The 21,283-nt window shown below is 35.7% G+C and overlaps 1 protein-coding gene across 2 annotated transcripts; it reads right to left on the reverse strand.

Annotated features, from left to right (window-relative positions):
• Positions 1–753: 753 nt before the first annotated feature.
• LOC129417036 (uncharacterized) lies at positions 754–21,040 on the reverse strand. 2 transcript variants are annotated; one of them, XM_073869362.1, is made up of 32 exons: positions 20,903–21,038; positions 20,340–20,366; positions 20,156–20,188; positions 19,855–20,005; positions 19,481–19,659; positions 18,878–18,976; positions 18,546–18,617; positions 17,943–18,041; positions 16,918–16,962; positions 16,324–16,425; positions 16,128–16,184; positions 15,670–15,714; positions 15,018–15,125; positions 14,765–14,824; positions 12,737–12,844; positions 12,496–12,540; positions 12,248–12,346; positions 12,015–12,059; positions 11,759–11,860; positions 11,523–11,567; positions 8,052–8,159; positions 6,758–6,802; positions 6,507–6,608; positions 6,276–6,320; positions 6,031–6,132; positions 3,732–3,773; positions 3,469–3,619; positions 2,985–3,196; positions 2,729–2,904; positions 2,202–2,593; positions 1,764–2,008; positions 754–891 (listed from the first exon to the last, which is right to left on the reverse strand). In XM_073869362.1, the coding sequence occupies exons 1-32, from the start codon at positions 20,967–20,969 to the stop codon at positions 848–850; spliced, it is 3,252 nt and encodes a 1,083-aa protein (XP_073725463.1). In that variant the 5' UTR covers positions 20,970–21,038; the 3' UTR covers positions 754–847. The 2 variants fall into 2 exon arrangements, with proteins under 2 accessions (XP_073725463.1, XP_073725464.1); XM_073869363.1 differs by lacking the exons at positions 19,481–19,659; positions 19,855–20,005 and having other exon boundaries at positions 20,903–21,040.
• Between the last annotated feature and the right edge of the window lie 243 nt (positions 21,041–21,283).

The following is a 21,283-nucleotide window of genomic DNA, read 5'->3' on the forward strand; positions in this document are numbered from 1 at the left end:
AACATAATGGTTAAATTTGCATTTTTCTTTTTTGTTAAATATTTAGAACAGCCTATCTGGCTTTTTCAAGAATTTAAATAAACTGTTTTTAACAAAAAATTTAAGTTCTGTAAAATATAACAACATTCACACAGTCATATAACTGTTAGTAAAAGAGAGTACTTGAGAGTAAAAGAAAATTAAATATACTGACTGTGGAAAATGTGGTGTAATGATTTAGAGCTGATTCTGTGATCATGTAGTAAAGACATTAAATACATAAAATATTGCACTAATTTATTTGTTAAAATGTTATTAATCATACCCCAGAAAAGATTATTAGATCTTTGCAGGAAAATCATTTTTTAATTTAAATATGTTTCACATTTAAAGAGATTTATATAGTAAAAAAGTGACCTAATTTCATGTACACTGTTCCTTTAAGAGCCTGTGAGACACGTAATATAAATCTTCTTTGACATGACTCTTGTTTTCTTTATTTCCCCCCAATATACATAAATATACACTGCGGTTCATTTAATCAAGTTTCTCTAACAGATTTTGACATAATATGATGCGTGTTTTTTGAACTTACATATACAACCATTATCATCTTTAAGGACTATATTCCATATCAAGAAGGCCTTTCATCTAGTATCTACACCAATAATTACAAATGTGCAGAGTAAAAAATAAAGAATTTAAGTCATGAAGACACAATAAATCAGAGAAATCAGGTTAATATAAACAATAGAAGCTTCAATGACAAGCACATCTGTTTGGGAATGCTTTATTGATTTGGATTGAGAAGTGGTTAACAGAGATTTTTGATAATTATCATTGTTTTCAGCCAATGAAGATGATCTCTTTATTTCTTTCTCTTCTCAGACTTCTTCACACCAGGCTTTTCTACTGGACAGAGAGATAAATTAATGAGTCATTTAGAAAGACAATTACAACTGATTCCTGTTACCAGTGACTGCCAGTGACTTCTTTTTTGAGGGCGTGTGTTTGGCACGTCATGTGTGCATCACGCGTGATGTCAAAATACGAGCCTGCTGCAGACGCTTCAAAAGGGGTTTATGATAAAAGAGACGCTCGCGTTTGCCAAATATTAGTAAAAAATCTCATGTGTAATCAGGGTTTAGTGTTAAAATTGTGTCTTGCGAGTGTTTCGTAAACGTGTCTCTTTTATCATAAAACCTTTCGACACGTGTGCTGCATGCACGTTCTTTGACATGATGATGCTCATGACTCTCTTGCTAAAATGTATTTAAGACAGATAAAACATCAAACAACTTAGATGACTGATGAGGTAGATGTATTACTACAACTGACCCCTTATATGACTATATAAACATTTTTAAGCATATTTGGAAAAGGGTTATTAAACTTGAGTAGCACAAACAAAGTCCTGTAGGCGGCTATTGTTGTTGGTTATGAAGTACTCACACATGCCTGTATACCGAACACACAATACTCATCCACATGACGTCATCGTTGTCACAAATTTGTGTTTATGTCTTTTACACAGAAAGTTAATGCCATCATTTTGAACTTTGTACCTTGAAACCCATTTACAAAAGCTTATGTTTACAGAACCCGAAAACGCTGTTGTTGTGTAAATGAAAAACCAAAACGGCTGAATTTTGGTTGAAAACATTGTAATTTAAACCACCCCTAAAACCGTATTTCATGTGCATACTTTCTTTCTATATAGATTGTAATACAAAAAAAACCAAACACTTTTTGTCCCTAAAGATCCAAAAGAATTACCCTCTGACCTTTGAGTGTGATTGGCCCCAGTATCACAGTATTGGAGTGGTGGTTGGATTCAAGGGTCCTCTTGCGACGTAAACGGCACCCCTGACGACACCGAGAGTTGTAATCATTTTCTGGGCAAATGATCACCTTACACTGCAGGTACACATTGGCATGAGTCCGAAGGAACTTAAAAGCCTGGAAACGGAACCTTGCGTAATACTGCTGACCGTTGATGTAGGAATAATATGAGCTGTCTCTGGGACATCTGAAACAAAACAGCGAAACTCAAATTTAATTTACAACTAACCCAGAATTATTTGAGCCATTAATAGATATTGTTTAACACTGTTGTGTACTATACGGTTAAGGAAGTAACAATAAAAAAATTAAACGTCTATGTACTAGTCTATATTACATCCTAAACTAAAAACATCAAATTTTCTGTGGTGTGATTTTACCCATTACGCAGCAGGTCATAGGAGCGGGTTTTAAAGTCATTTGGATCTGGAGATGCAACACAGGTCTCCAGGAAGAGATCCAGGCTCGTATCAGGTCTGTTTAGCCAAACCTGAACATACATGTATTGGTTAAGGTTCACTTCATATGGAGAGTGAAAAATTTGTTGGTTGAAACTGCTAGAGGTGTAAAAGGCAATGCTGGCATTAAAGCGACCCGCCCCTGTGAGGTTAGCATTGATGTCCTCTTTGGCCTTGTAGAGTATCTGCACCACAGTGTCCGGCTCCATTCTGCAGCCCACGTGTAACAGAAACTGTGGCTGAAGGGTGATCTCGCCCGTTTGAGCCTGAGATGCCCGCACGTTGTTGGTGTAAGTCACATAACCATTCATCATCTAGAGAGAAAGAGATGTTGTTTAATTCACAGAATGGAGAGCATAGTAAGGCAGGAGGGCAGTGTTGATGATTCTTCCTTTTTATTATTCAAGCACTAAATTCTTGAATGTTGCTACAAAAACGTGTGATTGTACCTCTTTGCCAGTGCCACACGTGTTGAGAGAGAAGAGGAACACAACCTCAGTACTGTTAATGGTGGGTCTGCATCGATGGTCATCCACATAAAGGTCATTTCCATTGAACCCAAGTGAATTCAGGTACGATGTTCTAATGACAATAACCATGTTGTCTGAAGAACAGTCCACACGACCTGCAGAGCAAAAGTTTTATTCATTTTATTTACTTTAATAAGCATATTTACTACAATATGCTCCCTTTCCAGCTTATTACCTTGATCTGCAGTCAAAGAGCTTGTGAACTGGGCCTTAAAGCCATGGCCGACACCAGAGTAGTCACTCCTGAAGACAACGGTCAAGTATCGAGAAGATGAGTGAAACGTCTGGTTTGTGTTGGCATTGAAGCAGATCTTTCCCAATTGTTGATGACCAGTGGAAGAACCATCATGTACAGAGATGTAGTCACAGTTACAGCAGCGCTCCAATCTGAAAGAGCCAGAAACAAGCGAAAAGGTACCTGAACCAAAAGAGTTGGATGTAATTTCAATTGCCATTAACATTGAAAATAATAAGGGGATAGAAACTCTTCAAGAGAGTTAAAATTTGTATTTATTTCCAACTACAGGTTGCTAGTGGTACTGGACATCAAACCAAATCAAAGATTGTTCATGAAAAAATGTAATGATTTAAAGGTAAGACATCTGTTGATCGCAAACATGATTCCACCAACACTGCAATAAAGCTGATATTTCACTTACTGTACATCGGCAAATGACAAGGAGATCCTCTGTCCTGCCTGGGCAGAAAGATACCACACACAGTATGCATTGTCATAATAATAGTGTGGATAGTTGGGACTGGAAAACATCCCAGAACCATACAGGTGTCCTCCACATGCTGGGTGATTATCTGCAGATCAGAAGAAATTAAGTATAGTTACAAACAAGTATCATGAGAATCAAGATACAGAATTTATACATTTACACATTACAAAAACCACGTTGTTGCAGTAGTACTGTACCTGTTATGGATGGCCATGATGTTGTAGGCGCTGGGCAATACCCTAAGTAAAAGAGGTAAATATGGATAAAGCTTTAGCAAAGCAAAAATTTACTTCAGATGCATTTTGGGGAATATGCTCTGATAGATCATGCACAAAAAATCAACTTCACCAAAGAAGTGTTTGAGATCAATTGAAGCTTGTTCAGGTTCCCAATAAATCCAGCATTATGGGAACATTGGATGCAGTTTGTTTATCCAGGGTAGCAGCAGGGTTGTGCAAGTGTGTTTGTTTAACACTGGATTTTGTTGAATTGGGGCGACCCCAGTAATGAAATACCCGGTCATGAGTTGCAGGCGTTAAGTAAAACTGCATTAAATGTCTGTGCTTTGTTGGCAATCGGCATATGTAAATTGCACGAGCATGTAATGAATCATAATTTATTAAAGTTTTTCTGAATTGCTAAAACACTAAACCCCAATCTCTGAACCAAATTCACAGTGGCCTTAACACATTTGTCAAATCGTGCACTATTTTTGCAAAACTCTTCACTAAAACACACATTTTACACTGCAATAATGCACTTGTTTGATAAATGCCAAACACAGACAGGCAAAAGTTGAACACAACTACCACACAGTTGTCATTAAAATTCTACACAGTTTTTTCTAATGGTATTTTTTACCAATTGTGCCAATTGGAAACAGTCTGAGAGTCAGATGAAGAGTATGATGAAGAACAGGACACCAGAGACGATGCCATTGGCAAAATTTGCAGTTGAATTGCTGACTTTTTACAAAATACAAGTGCTGCTTAAAGTAAGTTGAAAACTTACTATTACCTGCAGTACTTACAGTAAAGTATGAAACTGTTCAACCCGGCGCTCAGGTAGAATATTTGTGTGATAGGTGCTCTTGGGGTAGGGAAAAATCCAAGGACAAAAAACACAAGTCCCAGGCACTCAATCAAAAAATACCAAAAGGAGAAGGAATAAATAAAAAGCCTTTATTAAGTGTGGCTTACATTCTATAAAATCCAAACGCCAACATGTTTCGACCAGCAAGTGGTCTTCTTCAGGGCAAAGCAACTACAGTAAAGTATTCACTAAATTCACTGAACTAAATTTGTGATTACAGTAATAGAGATTTTTAATAGTATTTGTCAAGTGTGTTGTTAAATACAATAAACATGTATTTTTTCTGTAAGCAGATGTTCTGGATGTTGTGTTTTCCATTTTTTAAGGTAGTGTCTAATGGATGCTCTCTAGTGTTTTATATTACATACTTATGTGTGTATGATTCGAAAGCTTAGTTTCTAAAGCTCATCTGTATTTGATACATTTCATAAAACTAAAGACTTTGGAGATGTGAAGGATGCAGAACTACTCTATAGGAACTGAAGATTACAGTTTTTCTGAATTGCTAAAACACTAAACCCCAATCTCCCAATCATAGTAGCCTAAACCCATTTGTCATCATGCACTCTTTTAACAAAACTCTAAACACAAACTTCTCACTAAAACACACATTTTATAATGCAATGCACTTGTGTTATAAATGCTAAACACAGGCAGGCAAAAGTTAAACACAACTACAACACAGTTGTCATCATCAAGAAAACACAACAACTCAAAATTGCACACACTTTTTTTCTAATGGTATTTTTTACCAATTGTGTGGATTGGAAACAGTCTGAGAGTCAGATGAAGAGTATGAGGAAGAGCAAAACACCAGAGACGATGCAATTGGTAAAATTTGCTGTTGGATCGCTGACTTTTTACAAAATACAAGTGCTGCTTACAGTAATATTACTTGCAGTACTTACAGTACAGTATTCACTGTATTTACTCAACTAAACTTGTGATTACAGTAAAATAGATTTTTAACAGTATTTGTCAAGTGTGTTGTTATGTACAATAAACATGTATTTTTCTGTAAGCAGATGTCCTGGATGTTGTGTTTTAAAAAAATGTATGTAGTGTCTAATGGATGCTCTGTAGTGTTTTATATTATAGACTTATGTGTGTATGATTTGAAAGCTTAGTTTGATTTTGAGTACAAGTGAAATGGTTTTGAAGGAATTGTTTGAAAATCTGTGAATTTAGTTTGGCAATTGGGTTTGTGTTTAAGGTTTTGAGAAAATGAGTGATGGTTTCAAAAATGTGTGTATGATTTGCAAGCTTAGTTTGTAAAGCTCATCTGTATTTTATAAATTTTATAAAACTAAAGAATTTATTTTTGATTATTAAATAATATTTTAATTTATACATAGCAAATCAAGATATTGCAGCTCTGAGAAAGTTTTATCTCCTGTTACTTACATTCAAAGTCAGGGCAACAGTTACCATGGAAGTAACAAGAGTTGTTGCATGAACAAGTGCCAAAGTCAATGCCACAGCTGTACCAGCAAGAGTAAATCATCTCTGGAGAAGAGAGACATTTTACTCATCAAACCATGCATACCTGTAAAGTTTTATGACTACAGAATACGGTCTCACCAAACTGATTTACTGATCATCAGAATGAATATTTAGACTCAAGTAATACAATTTTATCAGAATAGTACCTGGTGTCATGGTTGAACTGGTTGTTGTGGACACTGGGCAATACCCTGAGTAAAAAGAAAATAAAGTAATAAAAAATAACAGAACTTTGAGTGGAACATAATGGTAGTTTTTGTTATATTATTGTATTGGTGCTAATGTTATTTTGACACATGGGGTCAGAAGTTGCATATAAAAAACTGAGTAGATTTTAGATATCATCCTTTTACAGTATGTGATTTCGAGGAACTTACACTCATAGTCAGGGCAACAGTTGCTATGGTACTGACAAGAGCTCTTGCATGAACAAGTGCCAAAGTCAATGCCACAGTTATCCCAGCAAGAGTAAATCATCTCTGAAGAGGAGAGACATTTTACTCATCAAACCATGCATACCTGTAAAGTTTTATGACTACAGAATACGATCTCACCAAACTGATTTACTGATCATCAGAATGAATATTTATACTCACGTTTTACAAATACAATTTTATCAGAATAGTACCTGTTGTCATGGCTGTACTGAATGTTGTGGAGAGTGGACAATACCCTGAGTAAAAAGAAGGAAATAAAGTAAAAAAAAAGACAACTTCCACAACTTTGAGTAGAACAAAACGGATATTTTTGTTATAGTATTGGTGCTAGGGTTGCCACCCATGTCTGATAAAAAACCTGGACATATCGATGACCCGGCCAATTGGTTTGTTCACAAGCCACACCCCCCCCCCCATAGCATAATATTTCTATAGGCCTATGTCATTATTGGCAACACTTTACAATTCTCTTTTTTTTCAATTCTTATTTGTTAACTAACCGTGAGCAGTACATTTGTTACTGTATTTGTTAATCTTTGATAACGTTAGTAAATAAAAATACAGCTGTTCATGGTTTATTCATGTTAGTTCACAGTGCATTAACTAATGTTAACAAGATTTAAATAAATGTATTATTAACATTAACAAAGATAAAAAATTGCTTTATGCTATAAGTGCAGTTTATTATTAGTTCATGTGTTAACTAATGAACCTTATTGTAAAGTGTTACCCAATTATTTGTTCATTATGTTAAAATATGTAAATCAGGTTTAAAATTTATTAAAGCTGCTTATACTATTTATGTAAACTGTTTTTATTTATATTCCATTGCAACTTTAAACAGGTCTAAATAGCAACTGGCAAATATGCACATGAAATTAAACTTGTTGAACTCACCTCAACATGCATTTTACAATCATTTAACTCGCCATGGGAAAAGCTGAAGTCACTGTTACAAACTCTACACCATGCAAGATTTTAACTCTTTTAAGACAGGGATACACTTTTGTGTAGTCTGGTGTAAAATGTGTCTTACATTTTCGCTTTTGGGGCATTCTCCCTCTGCCATGGTGCTCCTGTTTCTAGATACACTGATTAGTTTGGTTCGGGAGAAGAGATAAAAGCCCGCCCACACTGATAATTGATTGGTTGATGTCCTGAAACAGGCCAATCAGGATGCTCTCTGTCTTACATGCGCTAAATGAGGCAAACACACACACACAGACGCAAGGTCTCCCTCTCTGCCGTGCGCGCGCTTAATTTCATATTCACATAGCTTTTCGAAAACCGGGACATTCAGTGTCCCGGGAGAGTTGATAAATTTCCCGGGACAGGTTATTAAAAAGAAGGACAATCCCGGTAAAACCGGGACAGGTGGCAACCCTAATTGGTGCAAATGTTATTTTGACACATGTGGACAGCTGTTGCATATGAAAAACTAGTAGAGTAGATATTAGTTATTTTGTGTGATTTCGAGGAACTTACACTCATAGTCAATGCAACAGTTGCCAAGGTACTGACAAGAGCTCTTGCATGAACAAGGGCCATAGTCAATATCACAGCTATACTCGCAAAAGTAATCCATAAGAATATCTGAGGACAAGAGAAAATATTAATTTATTATTACCTATCTGATTATGAATGACTACATAAAGGCTTTTCACACTTGAAATAGTTATTCTAAACCCTGGGTTAACAGAATCCTGGGTTATGAGTTTCACATTTCACCTTGTTCATATTAAACCAGGGGTTAAGAGATAACCCTGGGTATTCATAATCTGACGTTTCACACTGTGCAGTCCTAAACCCTTAAAGTGCGCTGCCGTCCGCTTTTAAATAACAGCTTATCTCGCGCTTCTACATCAGTGCCAAAACGGGTTACAACCTAAAGAAGGGTGGCACACTGGACGCACAGCTCAGCGCAGCAGCGAGTGGCGTCTAGGACAACTCGGAGGTATCGTAAACCGGAAGTGCACATTAAATAGTGTGAGCTTAGTCAGATAGCGTCTACTTCGAAATGCAAAATATATGTTAGCAACCAATGTTAATTGTTAATGATTTGGGACAAATATGATGTTATTTGATGTTAAACTATGTGAGTCGCGCTCTGAGGTGCGACAGGGATTTGAGCAACTTCCTGAGTCAAAGCTGGGCGCTGCAGACAGGCGCCACCTGTCGGTGCCAGTGTGCGTATACTCATAGAAAACAATGTGTTACATTTTTTTTGGAACGACGCTGTGCTGAGCTGCGGGTTCATTGTGCGACCCCCCTAAGACTCTATTGGCTGTTTTAAGCCTCCTGGGATGTCTTTTTACTCTAATTTAGGCTTTTTCAGTACACAGATCGTGATATGAGGTACATGCTCTATTCAGTTTTGATTGGCTGACCGTTGCTAAGCGTCGTGTCATAACATTCTAACTCCGCTTTCCAGTTTCACATTGCATGCGTTTGGCACCACAATGTAAGGGATAATGTGTAGCCAGCAGGTTGTTATCGCAAAAATAAGCCCCGCCGCAAAGCAGAGGGTTTTGTATCACACTTAAGTGGGTTATTTCACGACAACAACCTGCTGCTTGTTTATTATTCCGCTTATTAGACGGCTATTTACCCCATAGGTAAGGTACAGTAAGGAGCATTAAATATTGATTTGAAATATTTTACTTTGGGATTTCAGATAAGACAAGACGTTTAATGTCACGAAACACACTATCTATTTGATTCAGCTGTTTGCTGCTACCCAGTCTCAAAAAATTATGTACCTATAGTCACGTAATTTTTTGATTATTTTTCGTTTTTTTTTGTGATCGTATCACGAATTTCTGTTTATGTGCCATTGTCACGTATTGGTTACTCAACTGATTTTTCCTTTTTTCAAACCATTTTCGCTTTGGTTTAAAAACGCGGAAATTTGTGATACAATCACGAAAAAAACGCGGAAATTCGTGATACGATCACGAAAAAAGAATAAAAAATGACATGACTATAGGTACATAATTTCGTGTGACTGGGTTTCATCATTTGTAAATATAATGCCGGATATGTTAATAAAACACATTTATATTTAAAGGAGCGGTGGATCAAATACTCAATTTTAACTTGATAATTTGTTATATAAGAGGTCATCATACTTAAATGAACATCCTGCAAGTTTCAGAACTGAAAATGTCCGTGCTACTAAAATATAACAGTTTTTGGCACCAAGTCAGTATAACACCAAGTGTGGAATTCGGAAAAATATGACGTCAAAGTAGAATTGAAGCACCTCCCCATGCCCATAGCCAAATACAAGGACCACTTTTGTAGCCCCTCCCACAGCTTTGCGTGACACACGTGTGTCTCAACAATAAGTAAACATGTCTTTAAAGATTGCCAAATGTAACCAAACCATGACTTTTAAATACATTTTTTTCTGAGAGACTTTTATTTTGACACGGTGATCTGAAGTAACCATGGAAACGCATTTTCGGTTGTGGAAGAACGGTCTATGGGAAGAACACAGACGTTGGATAACGGAGGCTCAACATTAGGAATGCGTGGATAAAGTTTGCTTTTGAAGAAGTTCCAGCTCGTGTTTGTTTACTTTGTGTACACAGATTTATTTGTAAAGAAGTCGATGCCGGATTTGCAGAGAGACTGTGATTAAAAACACCACTAATATTGGATCTGACAAAAATGACACAGCAGTATACACAGTAAGTTTATTTAAGTAAAAAAATTAACAAAGTTTGCTTTGTTAGAAGAGATCGCTTGATATGTCTGTTGTAACATCCGTGTCTAAACACGCATGTTTCACTGTTTTAATGTACTAAAAACATTAAACGATTAATAAAGGTACAACACTTAACAACACAACTGTAATTTAACAGTAGAAATATACAAAGTTATTGATGAAGTATTTATCAGCCGCAGTTTAGATTCTGATGCCTGCTTACTGAGTTGTATACGGTATTTTAGGCGAGTTGCGTTTGAAAGGTCAAACACTCAACCAAGCTTTTTTATCAAATAACTGTGGTATGTAACGTTACGTGTATGTCAAAGCAACCTCACAAGCACAATAGAAATATGCGAAGTTATTGATAAGGATTTATCAGCCACAGTTTAGATTCTGATGCGCGCTTACTGTGTTGTATATGGTAATTTAGTCACGTTGAGTTTTGTTTCTACTTTACTATACATATTGTCATTTATGTGTATCATCTTTAGCACCCAGAATCTTTTGTGTCTCAAACATATTTGTGTTCGGCTGCTATTTTTACACATTAATGTTTTTAAAACATTTGCGCACATGTAATGACGGGTAATGAAGCTGTCCAATCATAGCAGTGGGCGTTTACGTCCAGGTCTTAAGTGCGGCCCGCCCCTTCAAACGAACCATTTCTCCAGACAGCCACTAATCCATGTTACAAAATAGCGTATTACTTATTGCTTTTGATGTTTTTGAATGTAAAAACCACGCGAACATCATAAGTAGACATCAGACAACAGTATAAAACAATAAAATCAACAAATTCACCGCCCCTTTAATTTTGTGTAATATTAAACCGTATATCAAAATGATTTGTAGCATCCTGGTTACCGTGTATTATTAGTTTAAAATGGTAGTTATCTGAAAAGAATGAACCTTGGAATGCCAATCAGAATCTAGCATTTTAGAGAGCTGTGTAATCCCTAGGTTAGTTTCATGGATAATCCGCTTCTAAATTACAGTGAAATGCTCCATAACCCAGGGTTAAGACAGATTGTACAGTCTCCTTAAACTAATAAATTGATTTTCTAGGTTTAAGGTATCATTAGAGTCAGTATTTAGATTAAAGATAAAAAAATACACTTTTAGTTTGAACAGTGTGAAATGTGAAACTCATAATAACCCAGGACTCTGTTAACCCGGGAATTAGAATAACCTTGGGTTAATTATTTAAAATGTGAAAACCCTAATGTCACAATACTGTATATTACGTTCTGTGGTTGTAGGGGACATTGTTGTGGACACTGGGCAAAACCCTGAGTAAAAAGAAGAAAATAAAGTTAAAAAAAAAAAAACACAGAACTTCCACAACTTTGAGTGAAACATAACGGACATTTTGGTTATATTATTGTATTGGTGCAAATGTTATTTTGACACAGACAGCTGTTGCATATAAAAAACTAGTAGAGTAGATATTAGTTATTTTGTGTGATTTCAAGGAACTTACATTCATAGTCAATGCAACAGTTGCCATTGTACTGACAAGAGCTCTCGCATGAACAAGTGCCAAAGTCAATGCCACAGTTATCCCAGCAAGAGTAATCCACAACTGAAGAGGAGAGACATTTTACTCATCAAACCATGCATACCTGTACATTTTATGACTACAGAAAGATTATACGGTCTCACCAAACTGATTTACTGATCATCAGAATGAATGTTTAGATTCAAGTTTTATAAATACAATTTTATCAGAATAGTACCTGTTGTCATGGTTGTAGTGGTTGTTGTGGACACTGGGCAATACCCTGAGTAAAAAGAAGAAAATAAAGTTAAAAAAACAGAACTTCTACAACTTTGAGTGTAACATAACGGACAGTTTGTTATATTATTGTATTGGTGCAAATGTTATTTTGACACATGGGGACAGCTGTTGCATGTGAAAAACTGAGTAGATTTTAGTTATTATCCTTTTATGTGATTTTGAGGAACTTACACTCAAAGTCAGGGCAACAGTTGACATGGTACTGACAAGAGCTCTCGCATGAACAAGTGCCAAAGTCAATGCCACAATTATCCCAACAAGAGTAAATCTCTGGAGAAGAGAGACATTTTACTCATCAAACCATGCATACCTGTAAAGTTTTATGACTACAGAATACGGTCTCACCAAACTGATTTACTGATCATCAGAATGAATGTTTAGACTCAAGTTTTATAAATACAATTTAATCAGAATAGTACCTGTTGTCATGGTTGTACTGATTGTTGTGGACACTGGGCAATACCCTGATTAAAAAGAAGAAAATAAAGTAAAAAAAAACAAAAACACAGAACTTCTACAACTTTAAGAGGAACATAACGGACAGTTTTGTTATATTATTGTATTGGTGCAAATGTTATTTTGACACATGGGGACAGCTGTTGCATATGAAAAACTAGTAGAGTAGATATTAGTTATTTTGTGTGATTTCAAGGAACTTACACTCATAGTCAAAGCAACAGATGAGATGGTACTGACAAGAACTCTCGCATGAACAAGTGCCAAAGTCAATGCCACAGTTATCCCAGCAAGAGTAATCCGCATGAATATCTGAGGACAAGAGAAAATATATTAATTTATTATGAGCACTCTGATTATGAATGACTACAGAAGGGCTTTTCACACTTGAAATAGTTAACCCCAGGTTATTCTAAACCCTGGGTTAACAGAATCCTGGGTTATGAGTTTCACGTTTCACCCTGTTCATATTAAACCAGGGGTTAAGAGATAACCCTGGGTATTCATAATCTGACGTTTAACACTGTGCAATCCTAAACCCTCAAATTGCGTTGGCGCTTTAAAAAGCCACTTTTAAACAACAGCTTATCTCGTGCTGCATCACTGACAAAACGGGATACAACCTGAAGAAGGGTCGCACTCCAGATGCGCTGCTCAGCGACGCACCGTGTCGCATCTAGGACAACTCGGAGGTATCGTAAACCGGAAGTGCACAATAAATAGTGGGAGCTTAGTCAGATAGCGTCTACTTCAAAATGCAAAATATACATTAGCAGCCAATGTTAATTGTTAATGATTTGGGACAAATATGATGTTATTTAATGTTAAACTATGTGAGTGGCGCAACAGGGATTTGAGCAACTTCCTAAGTCAAAGCTGGGCGCCACGGACAGGCGCCACCTGTTGGTGCCAGTGTGCGTATACTTATGGAAAACAATGTGTTTGACTTTTTTGAACGGCGCTGCGCTGAGCAACCCCCTTAAGATTCTATTGGCTGTTTTAAGTCTCCTGGGATGTCTTTTAAATCCAATTCAGGTGTTTTCAGTACACAAAGGGTGATATGAGGTACATGCTCTTAATTTTCTTATTAGATGTCCGTTGCTAAGCATCAAGTTAAAACATTATAACCCCGCTTTGTTTCACACTACATGCGTTTGGCACCGCAATGTAAGGGATAATGTATAGCCAGTTTGCTACAAGTTGTTATCACAGAAATAAGCCCTGACGCAAAGCAGAGGGTCTTGTATCACACTGAAGCAGCTTATTTCGCAATAACAACCTGCTGCCTGTTTATTATCTATTTGATACACTTGTTTGCTGCTACCCAGTCTCACAAAATTATGTACCTATAGTCACGTAAATTATTTTTAATTCTTTTTCAGAATACTGTCACAAATTTCGGCGTTTTTTGTCATTGTCACGTATTGTTTACTCAACTGCTTTTTCCTATTTTCAAACTATTTTTACTTCGGTTTAGGGTTAGATTTGGTGTTTGCATTAGGATGTCACTTGAAGTATTGGTTTATACTATTTTTTCTGATTTATTTTTTTATATTTTCTAAATTTTGAAACATTGTCGCCTGGCGTTAGAGTTAGACTTGGGTTTGGATAAGGATGTCATTTGATGTAAATCTAACCCTAAACCAAAGTGAAAATGGTAAGTAAATAGGACAAAGCAGTTGAGTAACCAATACGTGACAATGACAAATAAACAGAAATTTGTGACAGTATCACGAAAAAGAATTAAAAAATTACATTACTATAGGTACATAATTTCGTGTGACTGGGTTTCATAATTTGAAAATATAATGCAGGATATGTTAATAAAAGATTTATATTTAATTTTGTGTAATATTAAACCGTACCTATCAAAATGATTTGTAGCATCCTGGTTATTAGTTATAAACTGTTATTATTTTTAAACGGTAGTTATCTGAAAAGAACGAACCTTGGAATGCCAATCAGAATCCGCTTCTAAATTACAGTGAAATGTTCCATAACCCAGGGTTAAGAAAGATTGTACAGTCTCCTTAAACTAATGAATTGATTTTCTAGGTTTAAGGTATCATTAGAATCAGTATTTAGATTGAAGATAAAAAAAATACACTTTTAGTTTGAACAGTGTGAAATGTAAAACTCATAACCCAGGACACTGTTAACCCGGGGTTTAGAATAACCTCGGGTTAACTATTTCAAATGTGAAAACCCTAATGTCACAATACTGTATATTACGTTCTGTCGAGCCTGTTGTCATGGTTGTAGGGGGCATTGTTGTGGACACTGGGCAATACCCTGAGTAAAAAGAAGAAAATAAAGTTTAAAAAAAACACAGAACTTCCACAACTTTGAGTGAAACATAACGGACATTTTGGTATATTATTGTATTGGTGGTGCAAATGTTATTTTGACATATGTGGACAGCTGTTGCATATGAAAAACTAGTAGAGTAGATTTTAGTTATTTTGTGTGATTTCGAAGAACTTACACTCATAGTCAGGGCAACAGTTGCCAAGGTACTGACAAGAACTCTTGCATGAACAAGGGCCAAAGTCAATATCACAGCTAAACTCGCAAAAGTAATCCACATAAATATCTGAGGACAAGAGAAAATATATTAATTTATTATTACCACTCTGATTATGAATGACTACAGAAAGGCTTTTCACACTTTGGGTTATTCTAAACCACGGGATAACAGAACCCTGGGTTACGAGTTTCACACTGTTTATACTAAACCAGGGGTTAAGAGATAACCCTGGGTATTCATAATCTGACGTTTCACACTGTGCATTCCTAAAATCCTTAAAGCCAATCAGAATCTAGCATTTTAGAGAGCTGTGCTTCAGAGCAGGGTTTTATAGTTTCATGGATAACCCGCTTCTAAATTACAAGTGTGAAATGCTCCATAACTCAGGGTTAAGACATATTGTACAGTCTCCTTTAACTAATGAATTGATTTCTAGGTTTTAGGTACATTAGAATCAGTATTCAGATTGAAGATAAAAAAAACTTTTAGTATGAACAGCGTGAAACGTGAAACTCATAACCCAGGATTCTGTTTACCCGGGGTTTAGAATAACCTCAGGTAACCTATTTCAAGTGTGAAAACCCTAATGTCACACAATACTGTATATTACGTTCTGTCGTGCCTGTTGTCATGGTTGTAATTGTTGTTGTGGACACTGAGGAGACAAGAAAAAATATATTAATTTATTATTACCACTGTAATAACTGAATATAGAAGGGCTTTTTACACTTGAAATAGCTAACCCCGGGTTATTCTAAACCCCAGGTTAACAGAATCCTGTGAAGAGTTTCAAATTTTACACTGTTATACTTAACCAGGGGTTAAGCGCAGTGTGAAAAGACTGAAGACAGTCTTCTTAAACTGATGAATTGATTATCTAAGTTTTATGTATCATTAGAGTCAGCATTCAGATTGAAGTTTTACAAAAAACACTTTTAGTATTAACAGGGTGAAACTCAGAGTCCTAACCCAGGACTCTGTTAACCTGTGGTTTAGAATAACCCCTATTTCAAGTGTGAAAACCCTAATGTCACATATATATATTGTATATTGTATATTGTATATTACGTTCTGTCGAGCCTGTTGTCATGGTTGTAGTGGTTGTTGGGGACACTGGGCAATACCCTAGGTAACAAAGAGAGAATGAAATAAAAACACAACAGATTTCTTTTGTCATATTATTATATTGGTTCAAATGTCATTTTGACACATGCGGAAAGCTGTTGGATATCAAAAGAGATTTATATGATTTTAAAGAACTTACACTCAAAGTCAAAGCAACAGGTGCCATGGTACTGACAGGAGCTTTCGCAAGAGCAAATGCCAAAGTCATAGCCACAGTCATACTCACATGAGTAAATCACATCTACAGAGAGGAGAATATGTTTTACTTATAATACAGCATGCTGCTGGTGAAATTTATAATCACAGAGAGAGCAAAGCCACCCCAAACAGTGTGTGACTACTGACTGAAAATCAACTGTCAAAGGAAGATGCACTGATATATCTACAAATAATCGGTATCGGCCGATGATAGCATTTTTTCTAATATCGGCTATCGCACAATAGTTTAAAAACAGCTGATAGTCATGACCAATTTATTCTCTCAATCAAAGGAGAAAAAGAAAAGGCAATGAATTTGAGCGCTGTATTACATGTTCAATATTAATGGTCATTTTGTCAATTAATAATATTCAGAAAATGTAATCTTTCAAATTTAAATATGACAGAAGTTACTATAACCACCAAACTATTGGTATCAGCATTGGTTGGAAGAGCAGATGTTGACTAATAGTCTAATTGACTAATAGTCAATTGAAATCAATAATGTTCCTTAAATTCAAATAAATGATCAAACCCCCATTTGTTGAATCCGGTTCATATGTTGTCAATGAGCAGTAGGCTATAAAGAAAATAAATTAAACTGAATAAGTACATTCATATAATGTGAGGATTTATACTAAAATATATGAAGAGTTTGGTTCCAAAACGCAATAAATCCATTTTGACAAATTTCGGTAAAAACGTGTTTTCTATACCAAGAAAGTGACAAGATGAAAACCAGTATTTTCTGTTACACACTTTCACATAGCATCTTTAGGTTATAAAAACATAAAAAATTCAAATCCATAACTTGATTTTCAAAGATTTATTATAAAAACGAATTCTTTTTTCCACAAAATGCAATAAATCCATGACAGTTTTTTATTTCAAAATGCTATAAATCTATTAAATCATTGTATAAATGTGCATTCATCTTTACCATTTTATATTTATTTAGTTGACTAGTGGTATACAATGATTAAAAAATAAACATTAATGGCATTAACCAAAACACTTACTTCGTTATATTAAGAACACAATGTTTTAGCATGAGAAGCTTGATGCTGTCTGGAGAACAAGCAACCGAGTGCCTCTCGCGGAAATTATTAGCTGTTGATGGCTTACGTTTCTTTCCCGTCACAGAAAACCATCACAGGTTTGGCAATGCTATTAAAGTATTATTTTGTTTTGTTTGTTGATCACGAAGTACAAAGTAGATGAGGAAAACCAGGACTCCGTGTACTACGCGCGTCCGCCATTGTTTGTTTACATTGCGTGAACGGTAGGCTGTAATATCAGAAATGGATTTATTGCATTCTGTAAAAAAGGAGCAGTGGCGTTTGTCGCATTTTGGGAAAAAAGGGAGAAAAGATGACAGAATATCACGGCGGGTATTTGATTTTGCGTAAAATTAATTATTTACTTTTAACTACTGACCTGATATAATACTGATTTTGGCAGTAACTCATTTTTTTCAAAAATGGCGTTTATTGCGTTTTGGAACCAAACTCTTCAATATATTCAGCCAGGAAGGATTTGTCTGTTTGATCAAAAACTCACTTTTAAAGTCAGGGCAACAGTTACCCAGAGCTTGACAAGCACTGTAACATGCACAAGTGCCAACAAATGAGCCACAGCTATCCCTGCAGGAGGAGCCATCTACAGAGGAGAAAAACAGATTTGACCCATTCCTCTAACTGTGGGTTTACACCAAACGCGAAGCGTGGAATCACATCGCGTTGCTCGCTCTAGATTACTCGCGGGATTTAACTTCGTGTCACGCAAATTTTTCGCTCGAGTTGAATATTTTCAATATGGACGAAGAAGCGTTTGAGGCGAATAGTGCATGTTTTCACGGGAAAAGCGCCGCCCATATCACGTCATTCGCATCGCCCCATACATCCTTTGTATGTAATCTACTCGCGTAACCCGTTGAACTCGCATCTGGTGTAAACCCACAGTAAGAGATCATACAGCCTATAAATACTAGTGGAATATGCAAATTAGGGAAGCTTTGAATTTCTATTATAATTTATGTGAAATTAATTATTGAAAATATATATATATATATATATTTAAAGTGCAATATGAGACTAATTTGTATCTTTTATGTTTTTATTATAGGCTAAATTTAGTTTATGTCCAAGCGATTTTTAACAGCACCTGAGGATGTTGTTGGACCTGCAACTGTAGTTGTCTCAAAATCTGGCCAGTCAGTTGTTTTTACACAGTAGTCTATATAAAGAATAGAAAATATATATTTAAAACAAAATTCTGCCATTTAAATACAAATATGTTAAAGAATGATTTGTAAATTCACTCCTAAAAGTGCTTGGTTATTTTTAGCCCATTGTTGGGTCAAAAAGGGACCTATGCTAAATTAACCTATGCTGGTTTGTTCTATTTTGACCCAATCATGGGTTTAAAATAACCCAGCACTTTTTAGAGTGTTGGCATTTGATCTTCCAGTGCCTGTCTGTTGGAGAGAAACTCACTCTTGTAGTCATGGCAACAGTTTCTGTTGTACTGGCAGTTGTCGTCGCATGAACAAGTGGTATAACTATATCCACAATAATTCCTGCATGATTTGGAATCTAGAGAAAAAAGCGACAGATTTCCGGATGACAACATGCAAAAATAAACAGGACGTTTTACCTTTGTGTTGATCACAAGTTGAATCCAGTATGTTTCAGATGTGTGAATCATCCAATGACCATTTTTGTCCACAAACGCGTATAATCCGTGAAATATAGATATATATAGTCTATTGTTTACATCAGATTTCGGATGAACGTCCGGTAATAGAATATGATATACAATCTGAGGACTATTTACATTGTTACATGTAAGGGTATATGAGATTACGCTTGTAATCTGGTATAACACATGAACCCGCCTTCAAAGTTTGTATTTAAAATAGGAAGGTAGTATAATAGATAATCCAAACAGCGCCGTCGAAAATGTGACATCCTTTAGGGATGTAACCAATCGTTCGCTCTATGATTACAAGCCAGTCACTTTTTTACTGTTTAGCACCATTTTTTAGAGTGTAGATGATGTAAATTATAAATTAAGCCATATTTTATTTTTAACCATACCTACAAAGACCCAATCTGCACGAAATCCTTTTTTGGTTACACTGCCATCGCTGTAGAACACCACAGTCACATCATTCTGGGTGGAGTTAAAAGATTGTCTCCTGTTCTCTCGCAGTTCTCCCAGTAAAGGATAAAGTGAAGTAGGACCGTCAAATACTTTAATGTAATCACAGCATTTTTCCAAACTGAAGACAAAAAGCAAAAATGTTTTGTTAGCATAAACACTTTATGGGAACATAGACAAAAAACATCACTACCAGTTTGGAAACATAAATTAGTGTTTTAATATACACATATATTAACTGTAGAATAAAAATGGTTTAATTTGTCTGTGCCAATGATCTAAGGAAAATAAGTATAAAGAAAGCACAATGTCCAAATCCACAAAGGTGAAGGTCAAGAGCACTGTTGTTTGTCCTGTGCTGTGAATGGTCCACGTGCATCGTGCATTATTGGGATAATTGTTAGGGTACTGAGGGCTGGAAAATTCACCCATCAAATCTGTCATGTAGTCACCACATGGTTCTTTGCATAAAAAATCAGAAAAATTGTGTTACTTAAGACACAGACTCAACAAACTATGAGACATCGAGTGCTGAACTGATATACAGTACTTTAATGCATATACCAAGCCTGAACTCTCTAGCATATTAAAAAAAGGAAAACATCAAATACCTGCTGATGGATCCAATGTTGTGTCATAAAAGTCTGGACAAAATCAAATATTTTAGCATCAAACCAAAATAAACATTGCACACCCATATCCCACCACCTAATGTAATAGAATATCAGTTGTTGAGGGTTCTGATGTGGTAGCAGTATCTGCTTATCAAAACAACATGCATTGCATTATATTCACCTGTTGTCAATGACCAAATGGTTGTTGCTGTAAGATAACACATAGACATGATTATCCAAGCTACCTGGTCTTTTTGCATTTATTTTAAATTTCTCAATTCAAAAATGAATGTGTTAAAATAACACATCTTGTGTCTAGTTAAGGACAACACACCTAAAGTTAAAAATTACCACATCCTTTCTTAGAGTGTACAAAATAGCAAAAAGTGTCGCAAACACTTTAAAAAACTGCAGAGGATAAAAACACAAAAAAGCTAAAGGCTGAAAAGCACTACTTTTTTATGTTGTCGGTCAAATGCAGTTTGCAAGTTTTAGTAGAGTGTAGGGGCCTTAACCCAGATACAAAATATTATTTTTAAGAATACAATTTTCAATTTGATTGTATATTACATTTTCCATAATCTTAGACGCCATAAATAAAATAGAGACAGGCCTATAATTTGCGATATCTGATTTGCAACCTTTTTTATGTACAGTAATGGAACAACTCTAGCACTTTTAAATTCTAGTCTTTCCCTTCTTCAATAGTTACATTTAATATAATGCTATAAGGGGTGCTGTCACCTTTGCTGAATCCTTGAAAGCCTGTACTGGTTAGAAGCACACAAAGAAGAACCGTCTGAGCATCCATCGTTCTCTTCGGGAAAAGTTGGTTTACAAAGTTTAAAGCATCACTTATATACTGATAATGAGTCCAAGACGGATTTCCTTATGACACTAACATCCTGGAGCCTGTGATAGACAAAAAGCTAACCAACTGCATAACTGTGGAAAAGACAATGCTAAAGGTGTTACAAATCCTTTTGTGTTTATTTATTTTGAAATAAATTAACACAAAAGGAGTTGTATAACACATTCAGCTGTGTTTTTCAACAGTTATACAGTTAGTTAGCTTGTCCATCACAGGTGACAGGATGTTAAAGTGTTATAAGGAAATCCTTCTCA

The sequence above is a fragment of the Misgurnus anguillicaudatus genome, chromosome 7, assembly GCF_027580225.2.
Source record: "Misgurnus anguillicaudatus chromosome 7, ASM2758022v2, whole genome shotgun sequence".
In the NCBI taxonomy this organism is placed as follows: Eukaryota; Metazoa; Chordata; class Actinopteri; order Cypriniformes; family Cobitidae; genus Misgurnus; species Misgurnus anguillicaudatus.

Excerpts from the sequence above, each read along its gene's own strand:
- LOC129417036 (XM_073869362.1), bottom strand. The coding sequence starts at position 20,969 with ATGGATGCTCAGACGGTTCTTCTTTGTGTGCTTCTAACCAGTACAGGC. Across the intron at positions 18,042-18,545 it reads AGGTCCAACAACATCCTCAG|ATGGCTCCTCCTGCAGGGAT; the intron begins GTGCTGTTAAAA and ends TCTCCTCTGTAG. Across the intron at positions 16,963-17,942 it reads CTGTTGCCCTGACTTTAAAA|CCTACTGCTCATTGACAACA; the intron begins GTGAGTTTTTGA and ends TTTTCTTTATAG.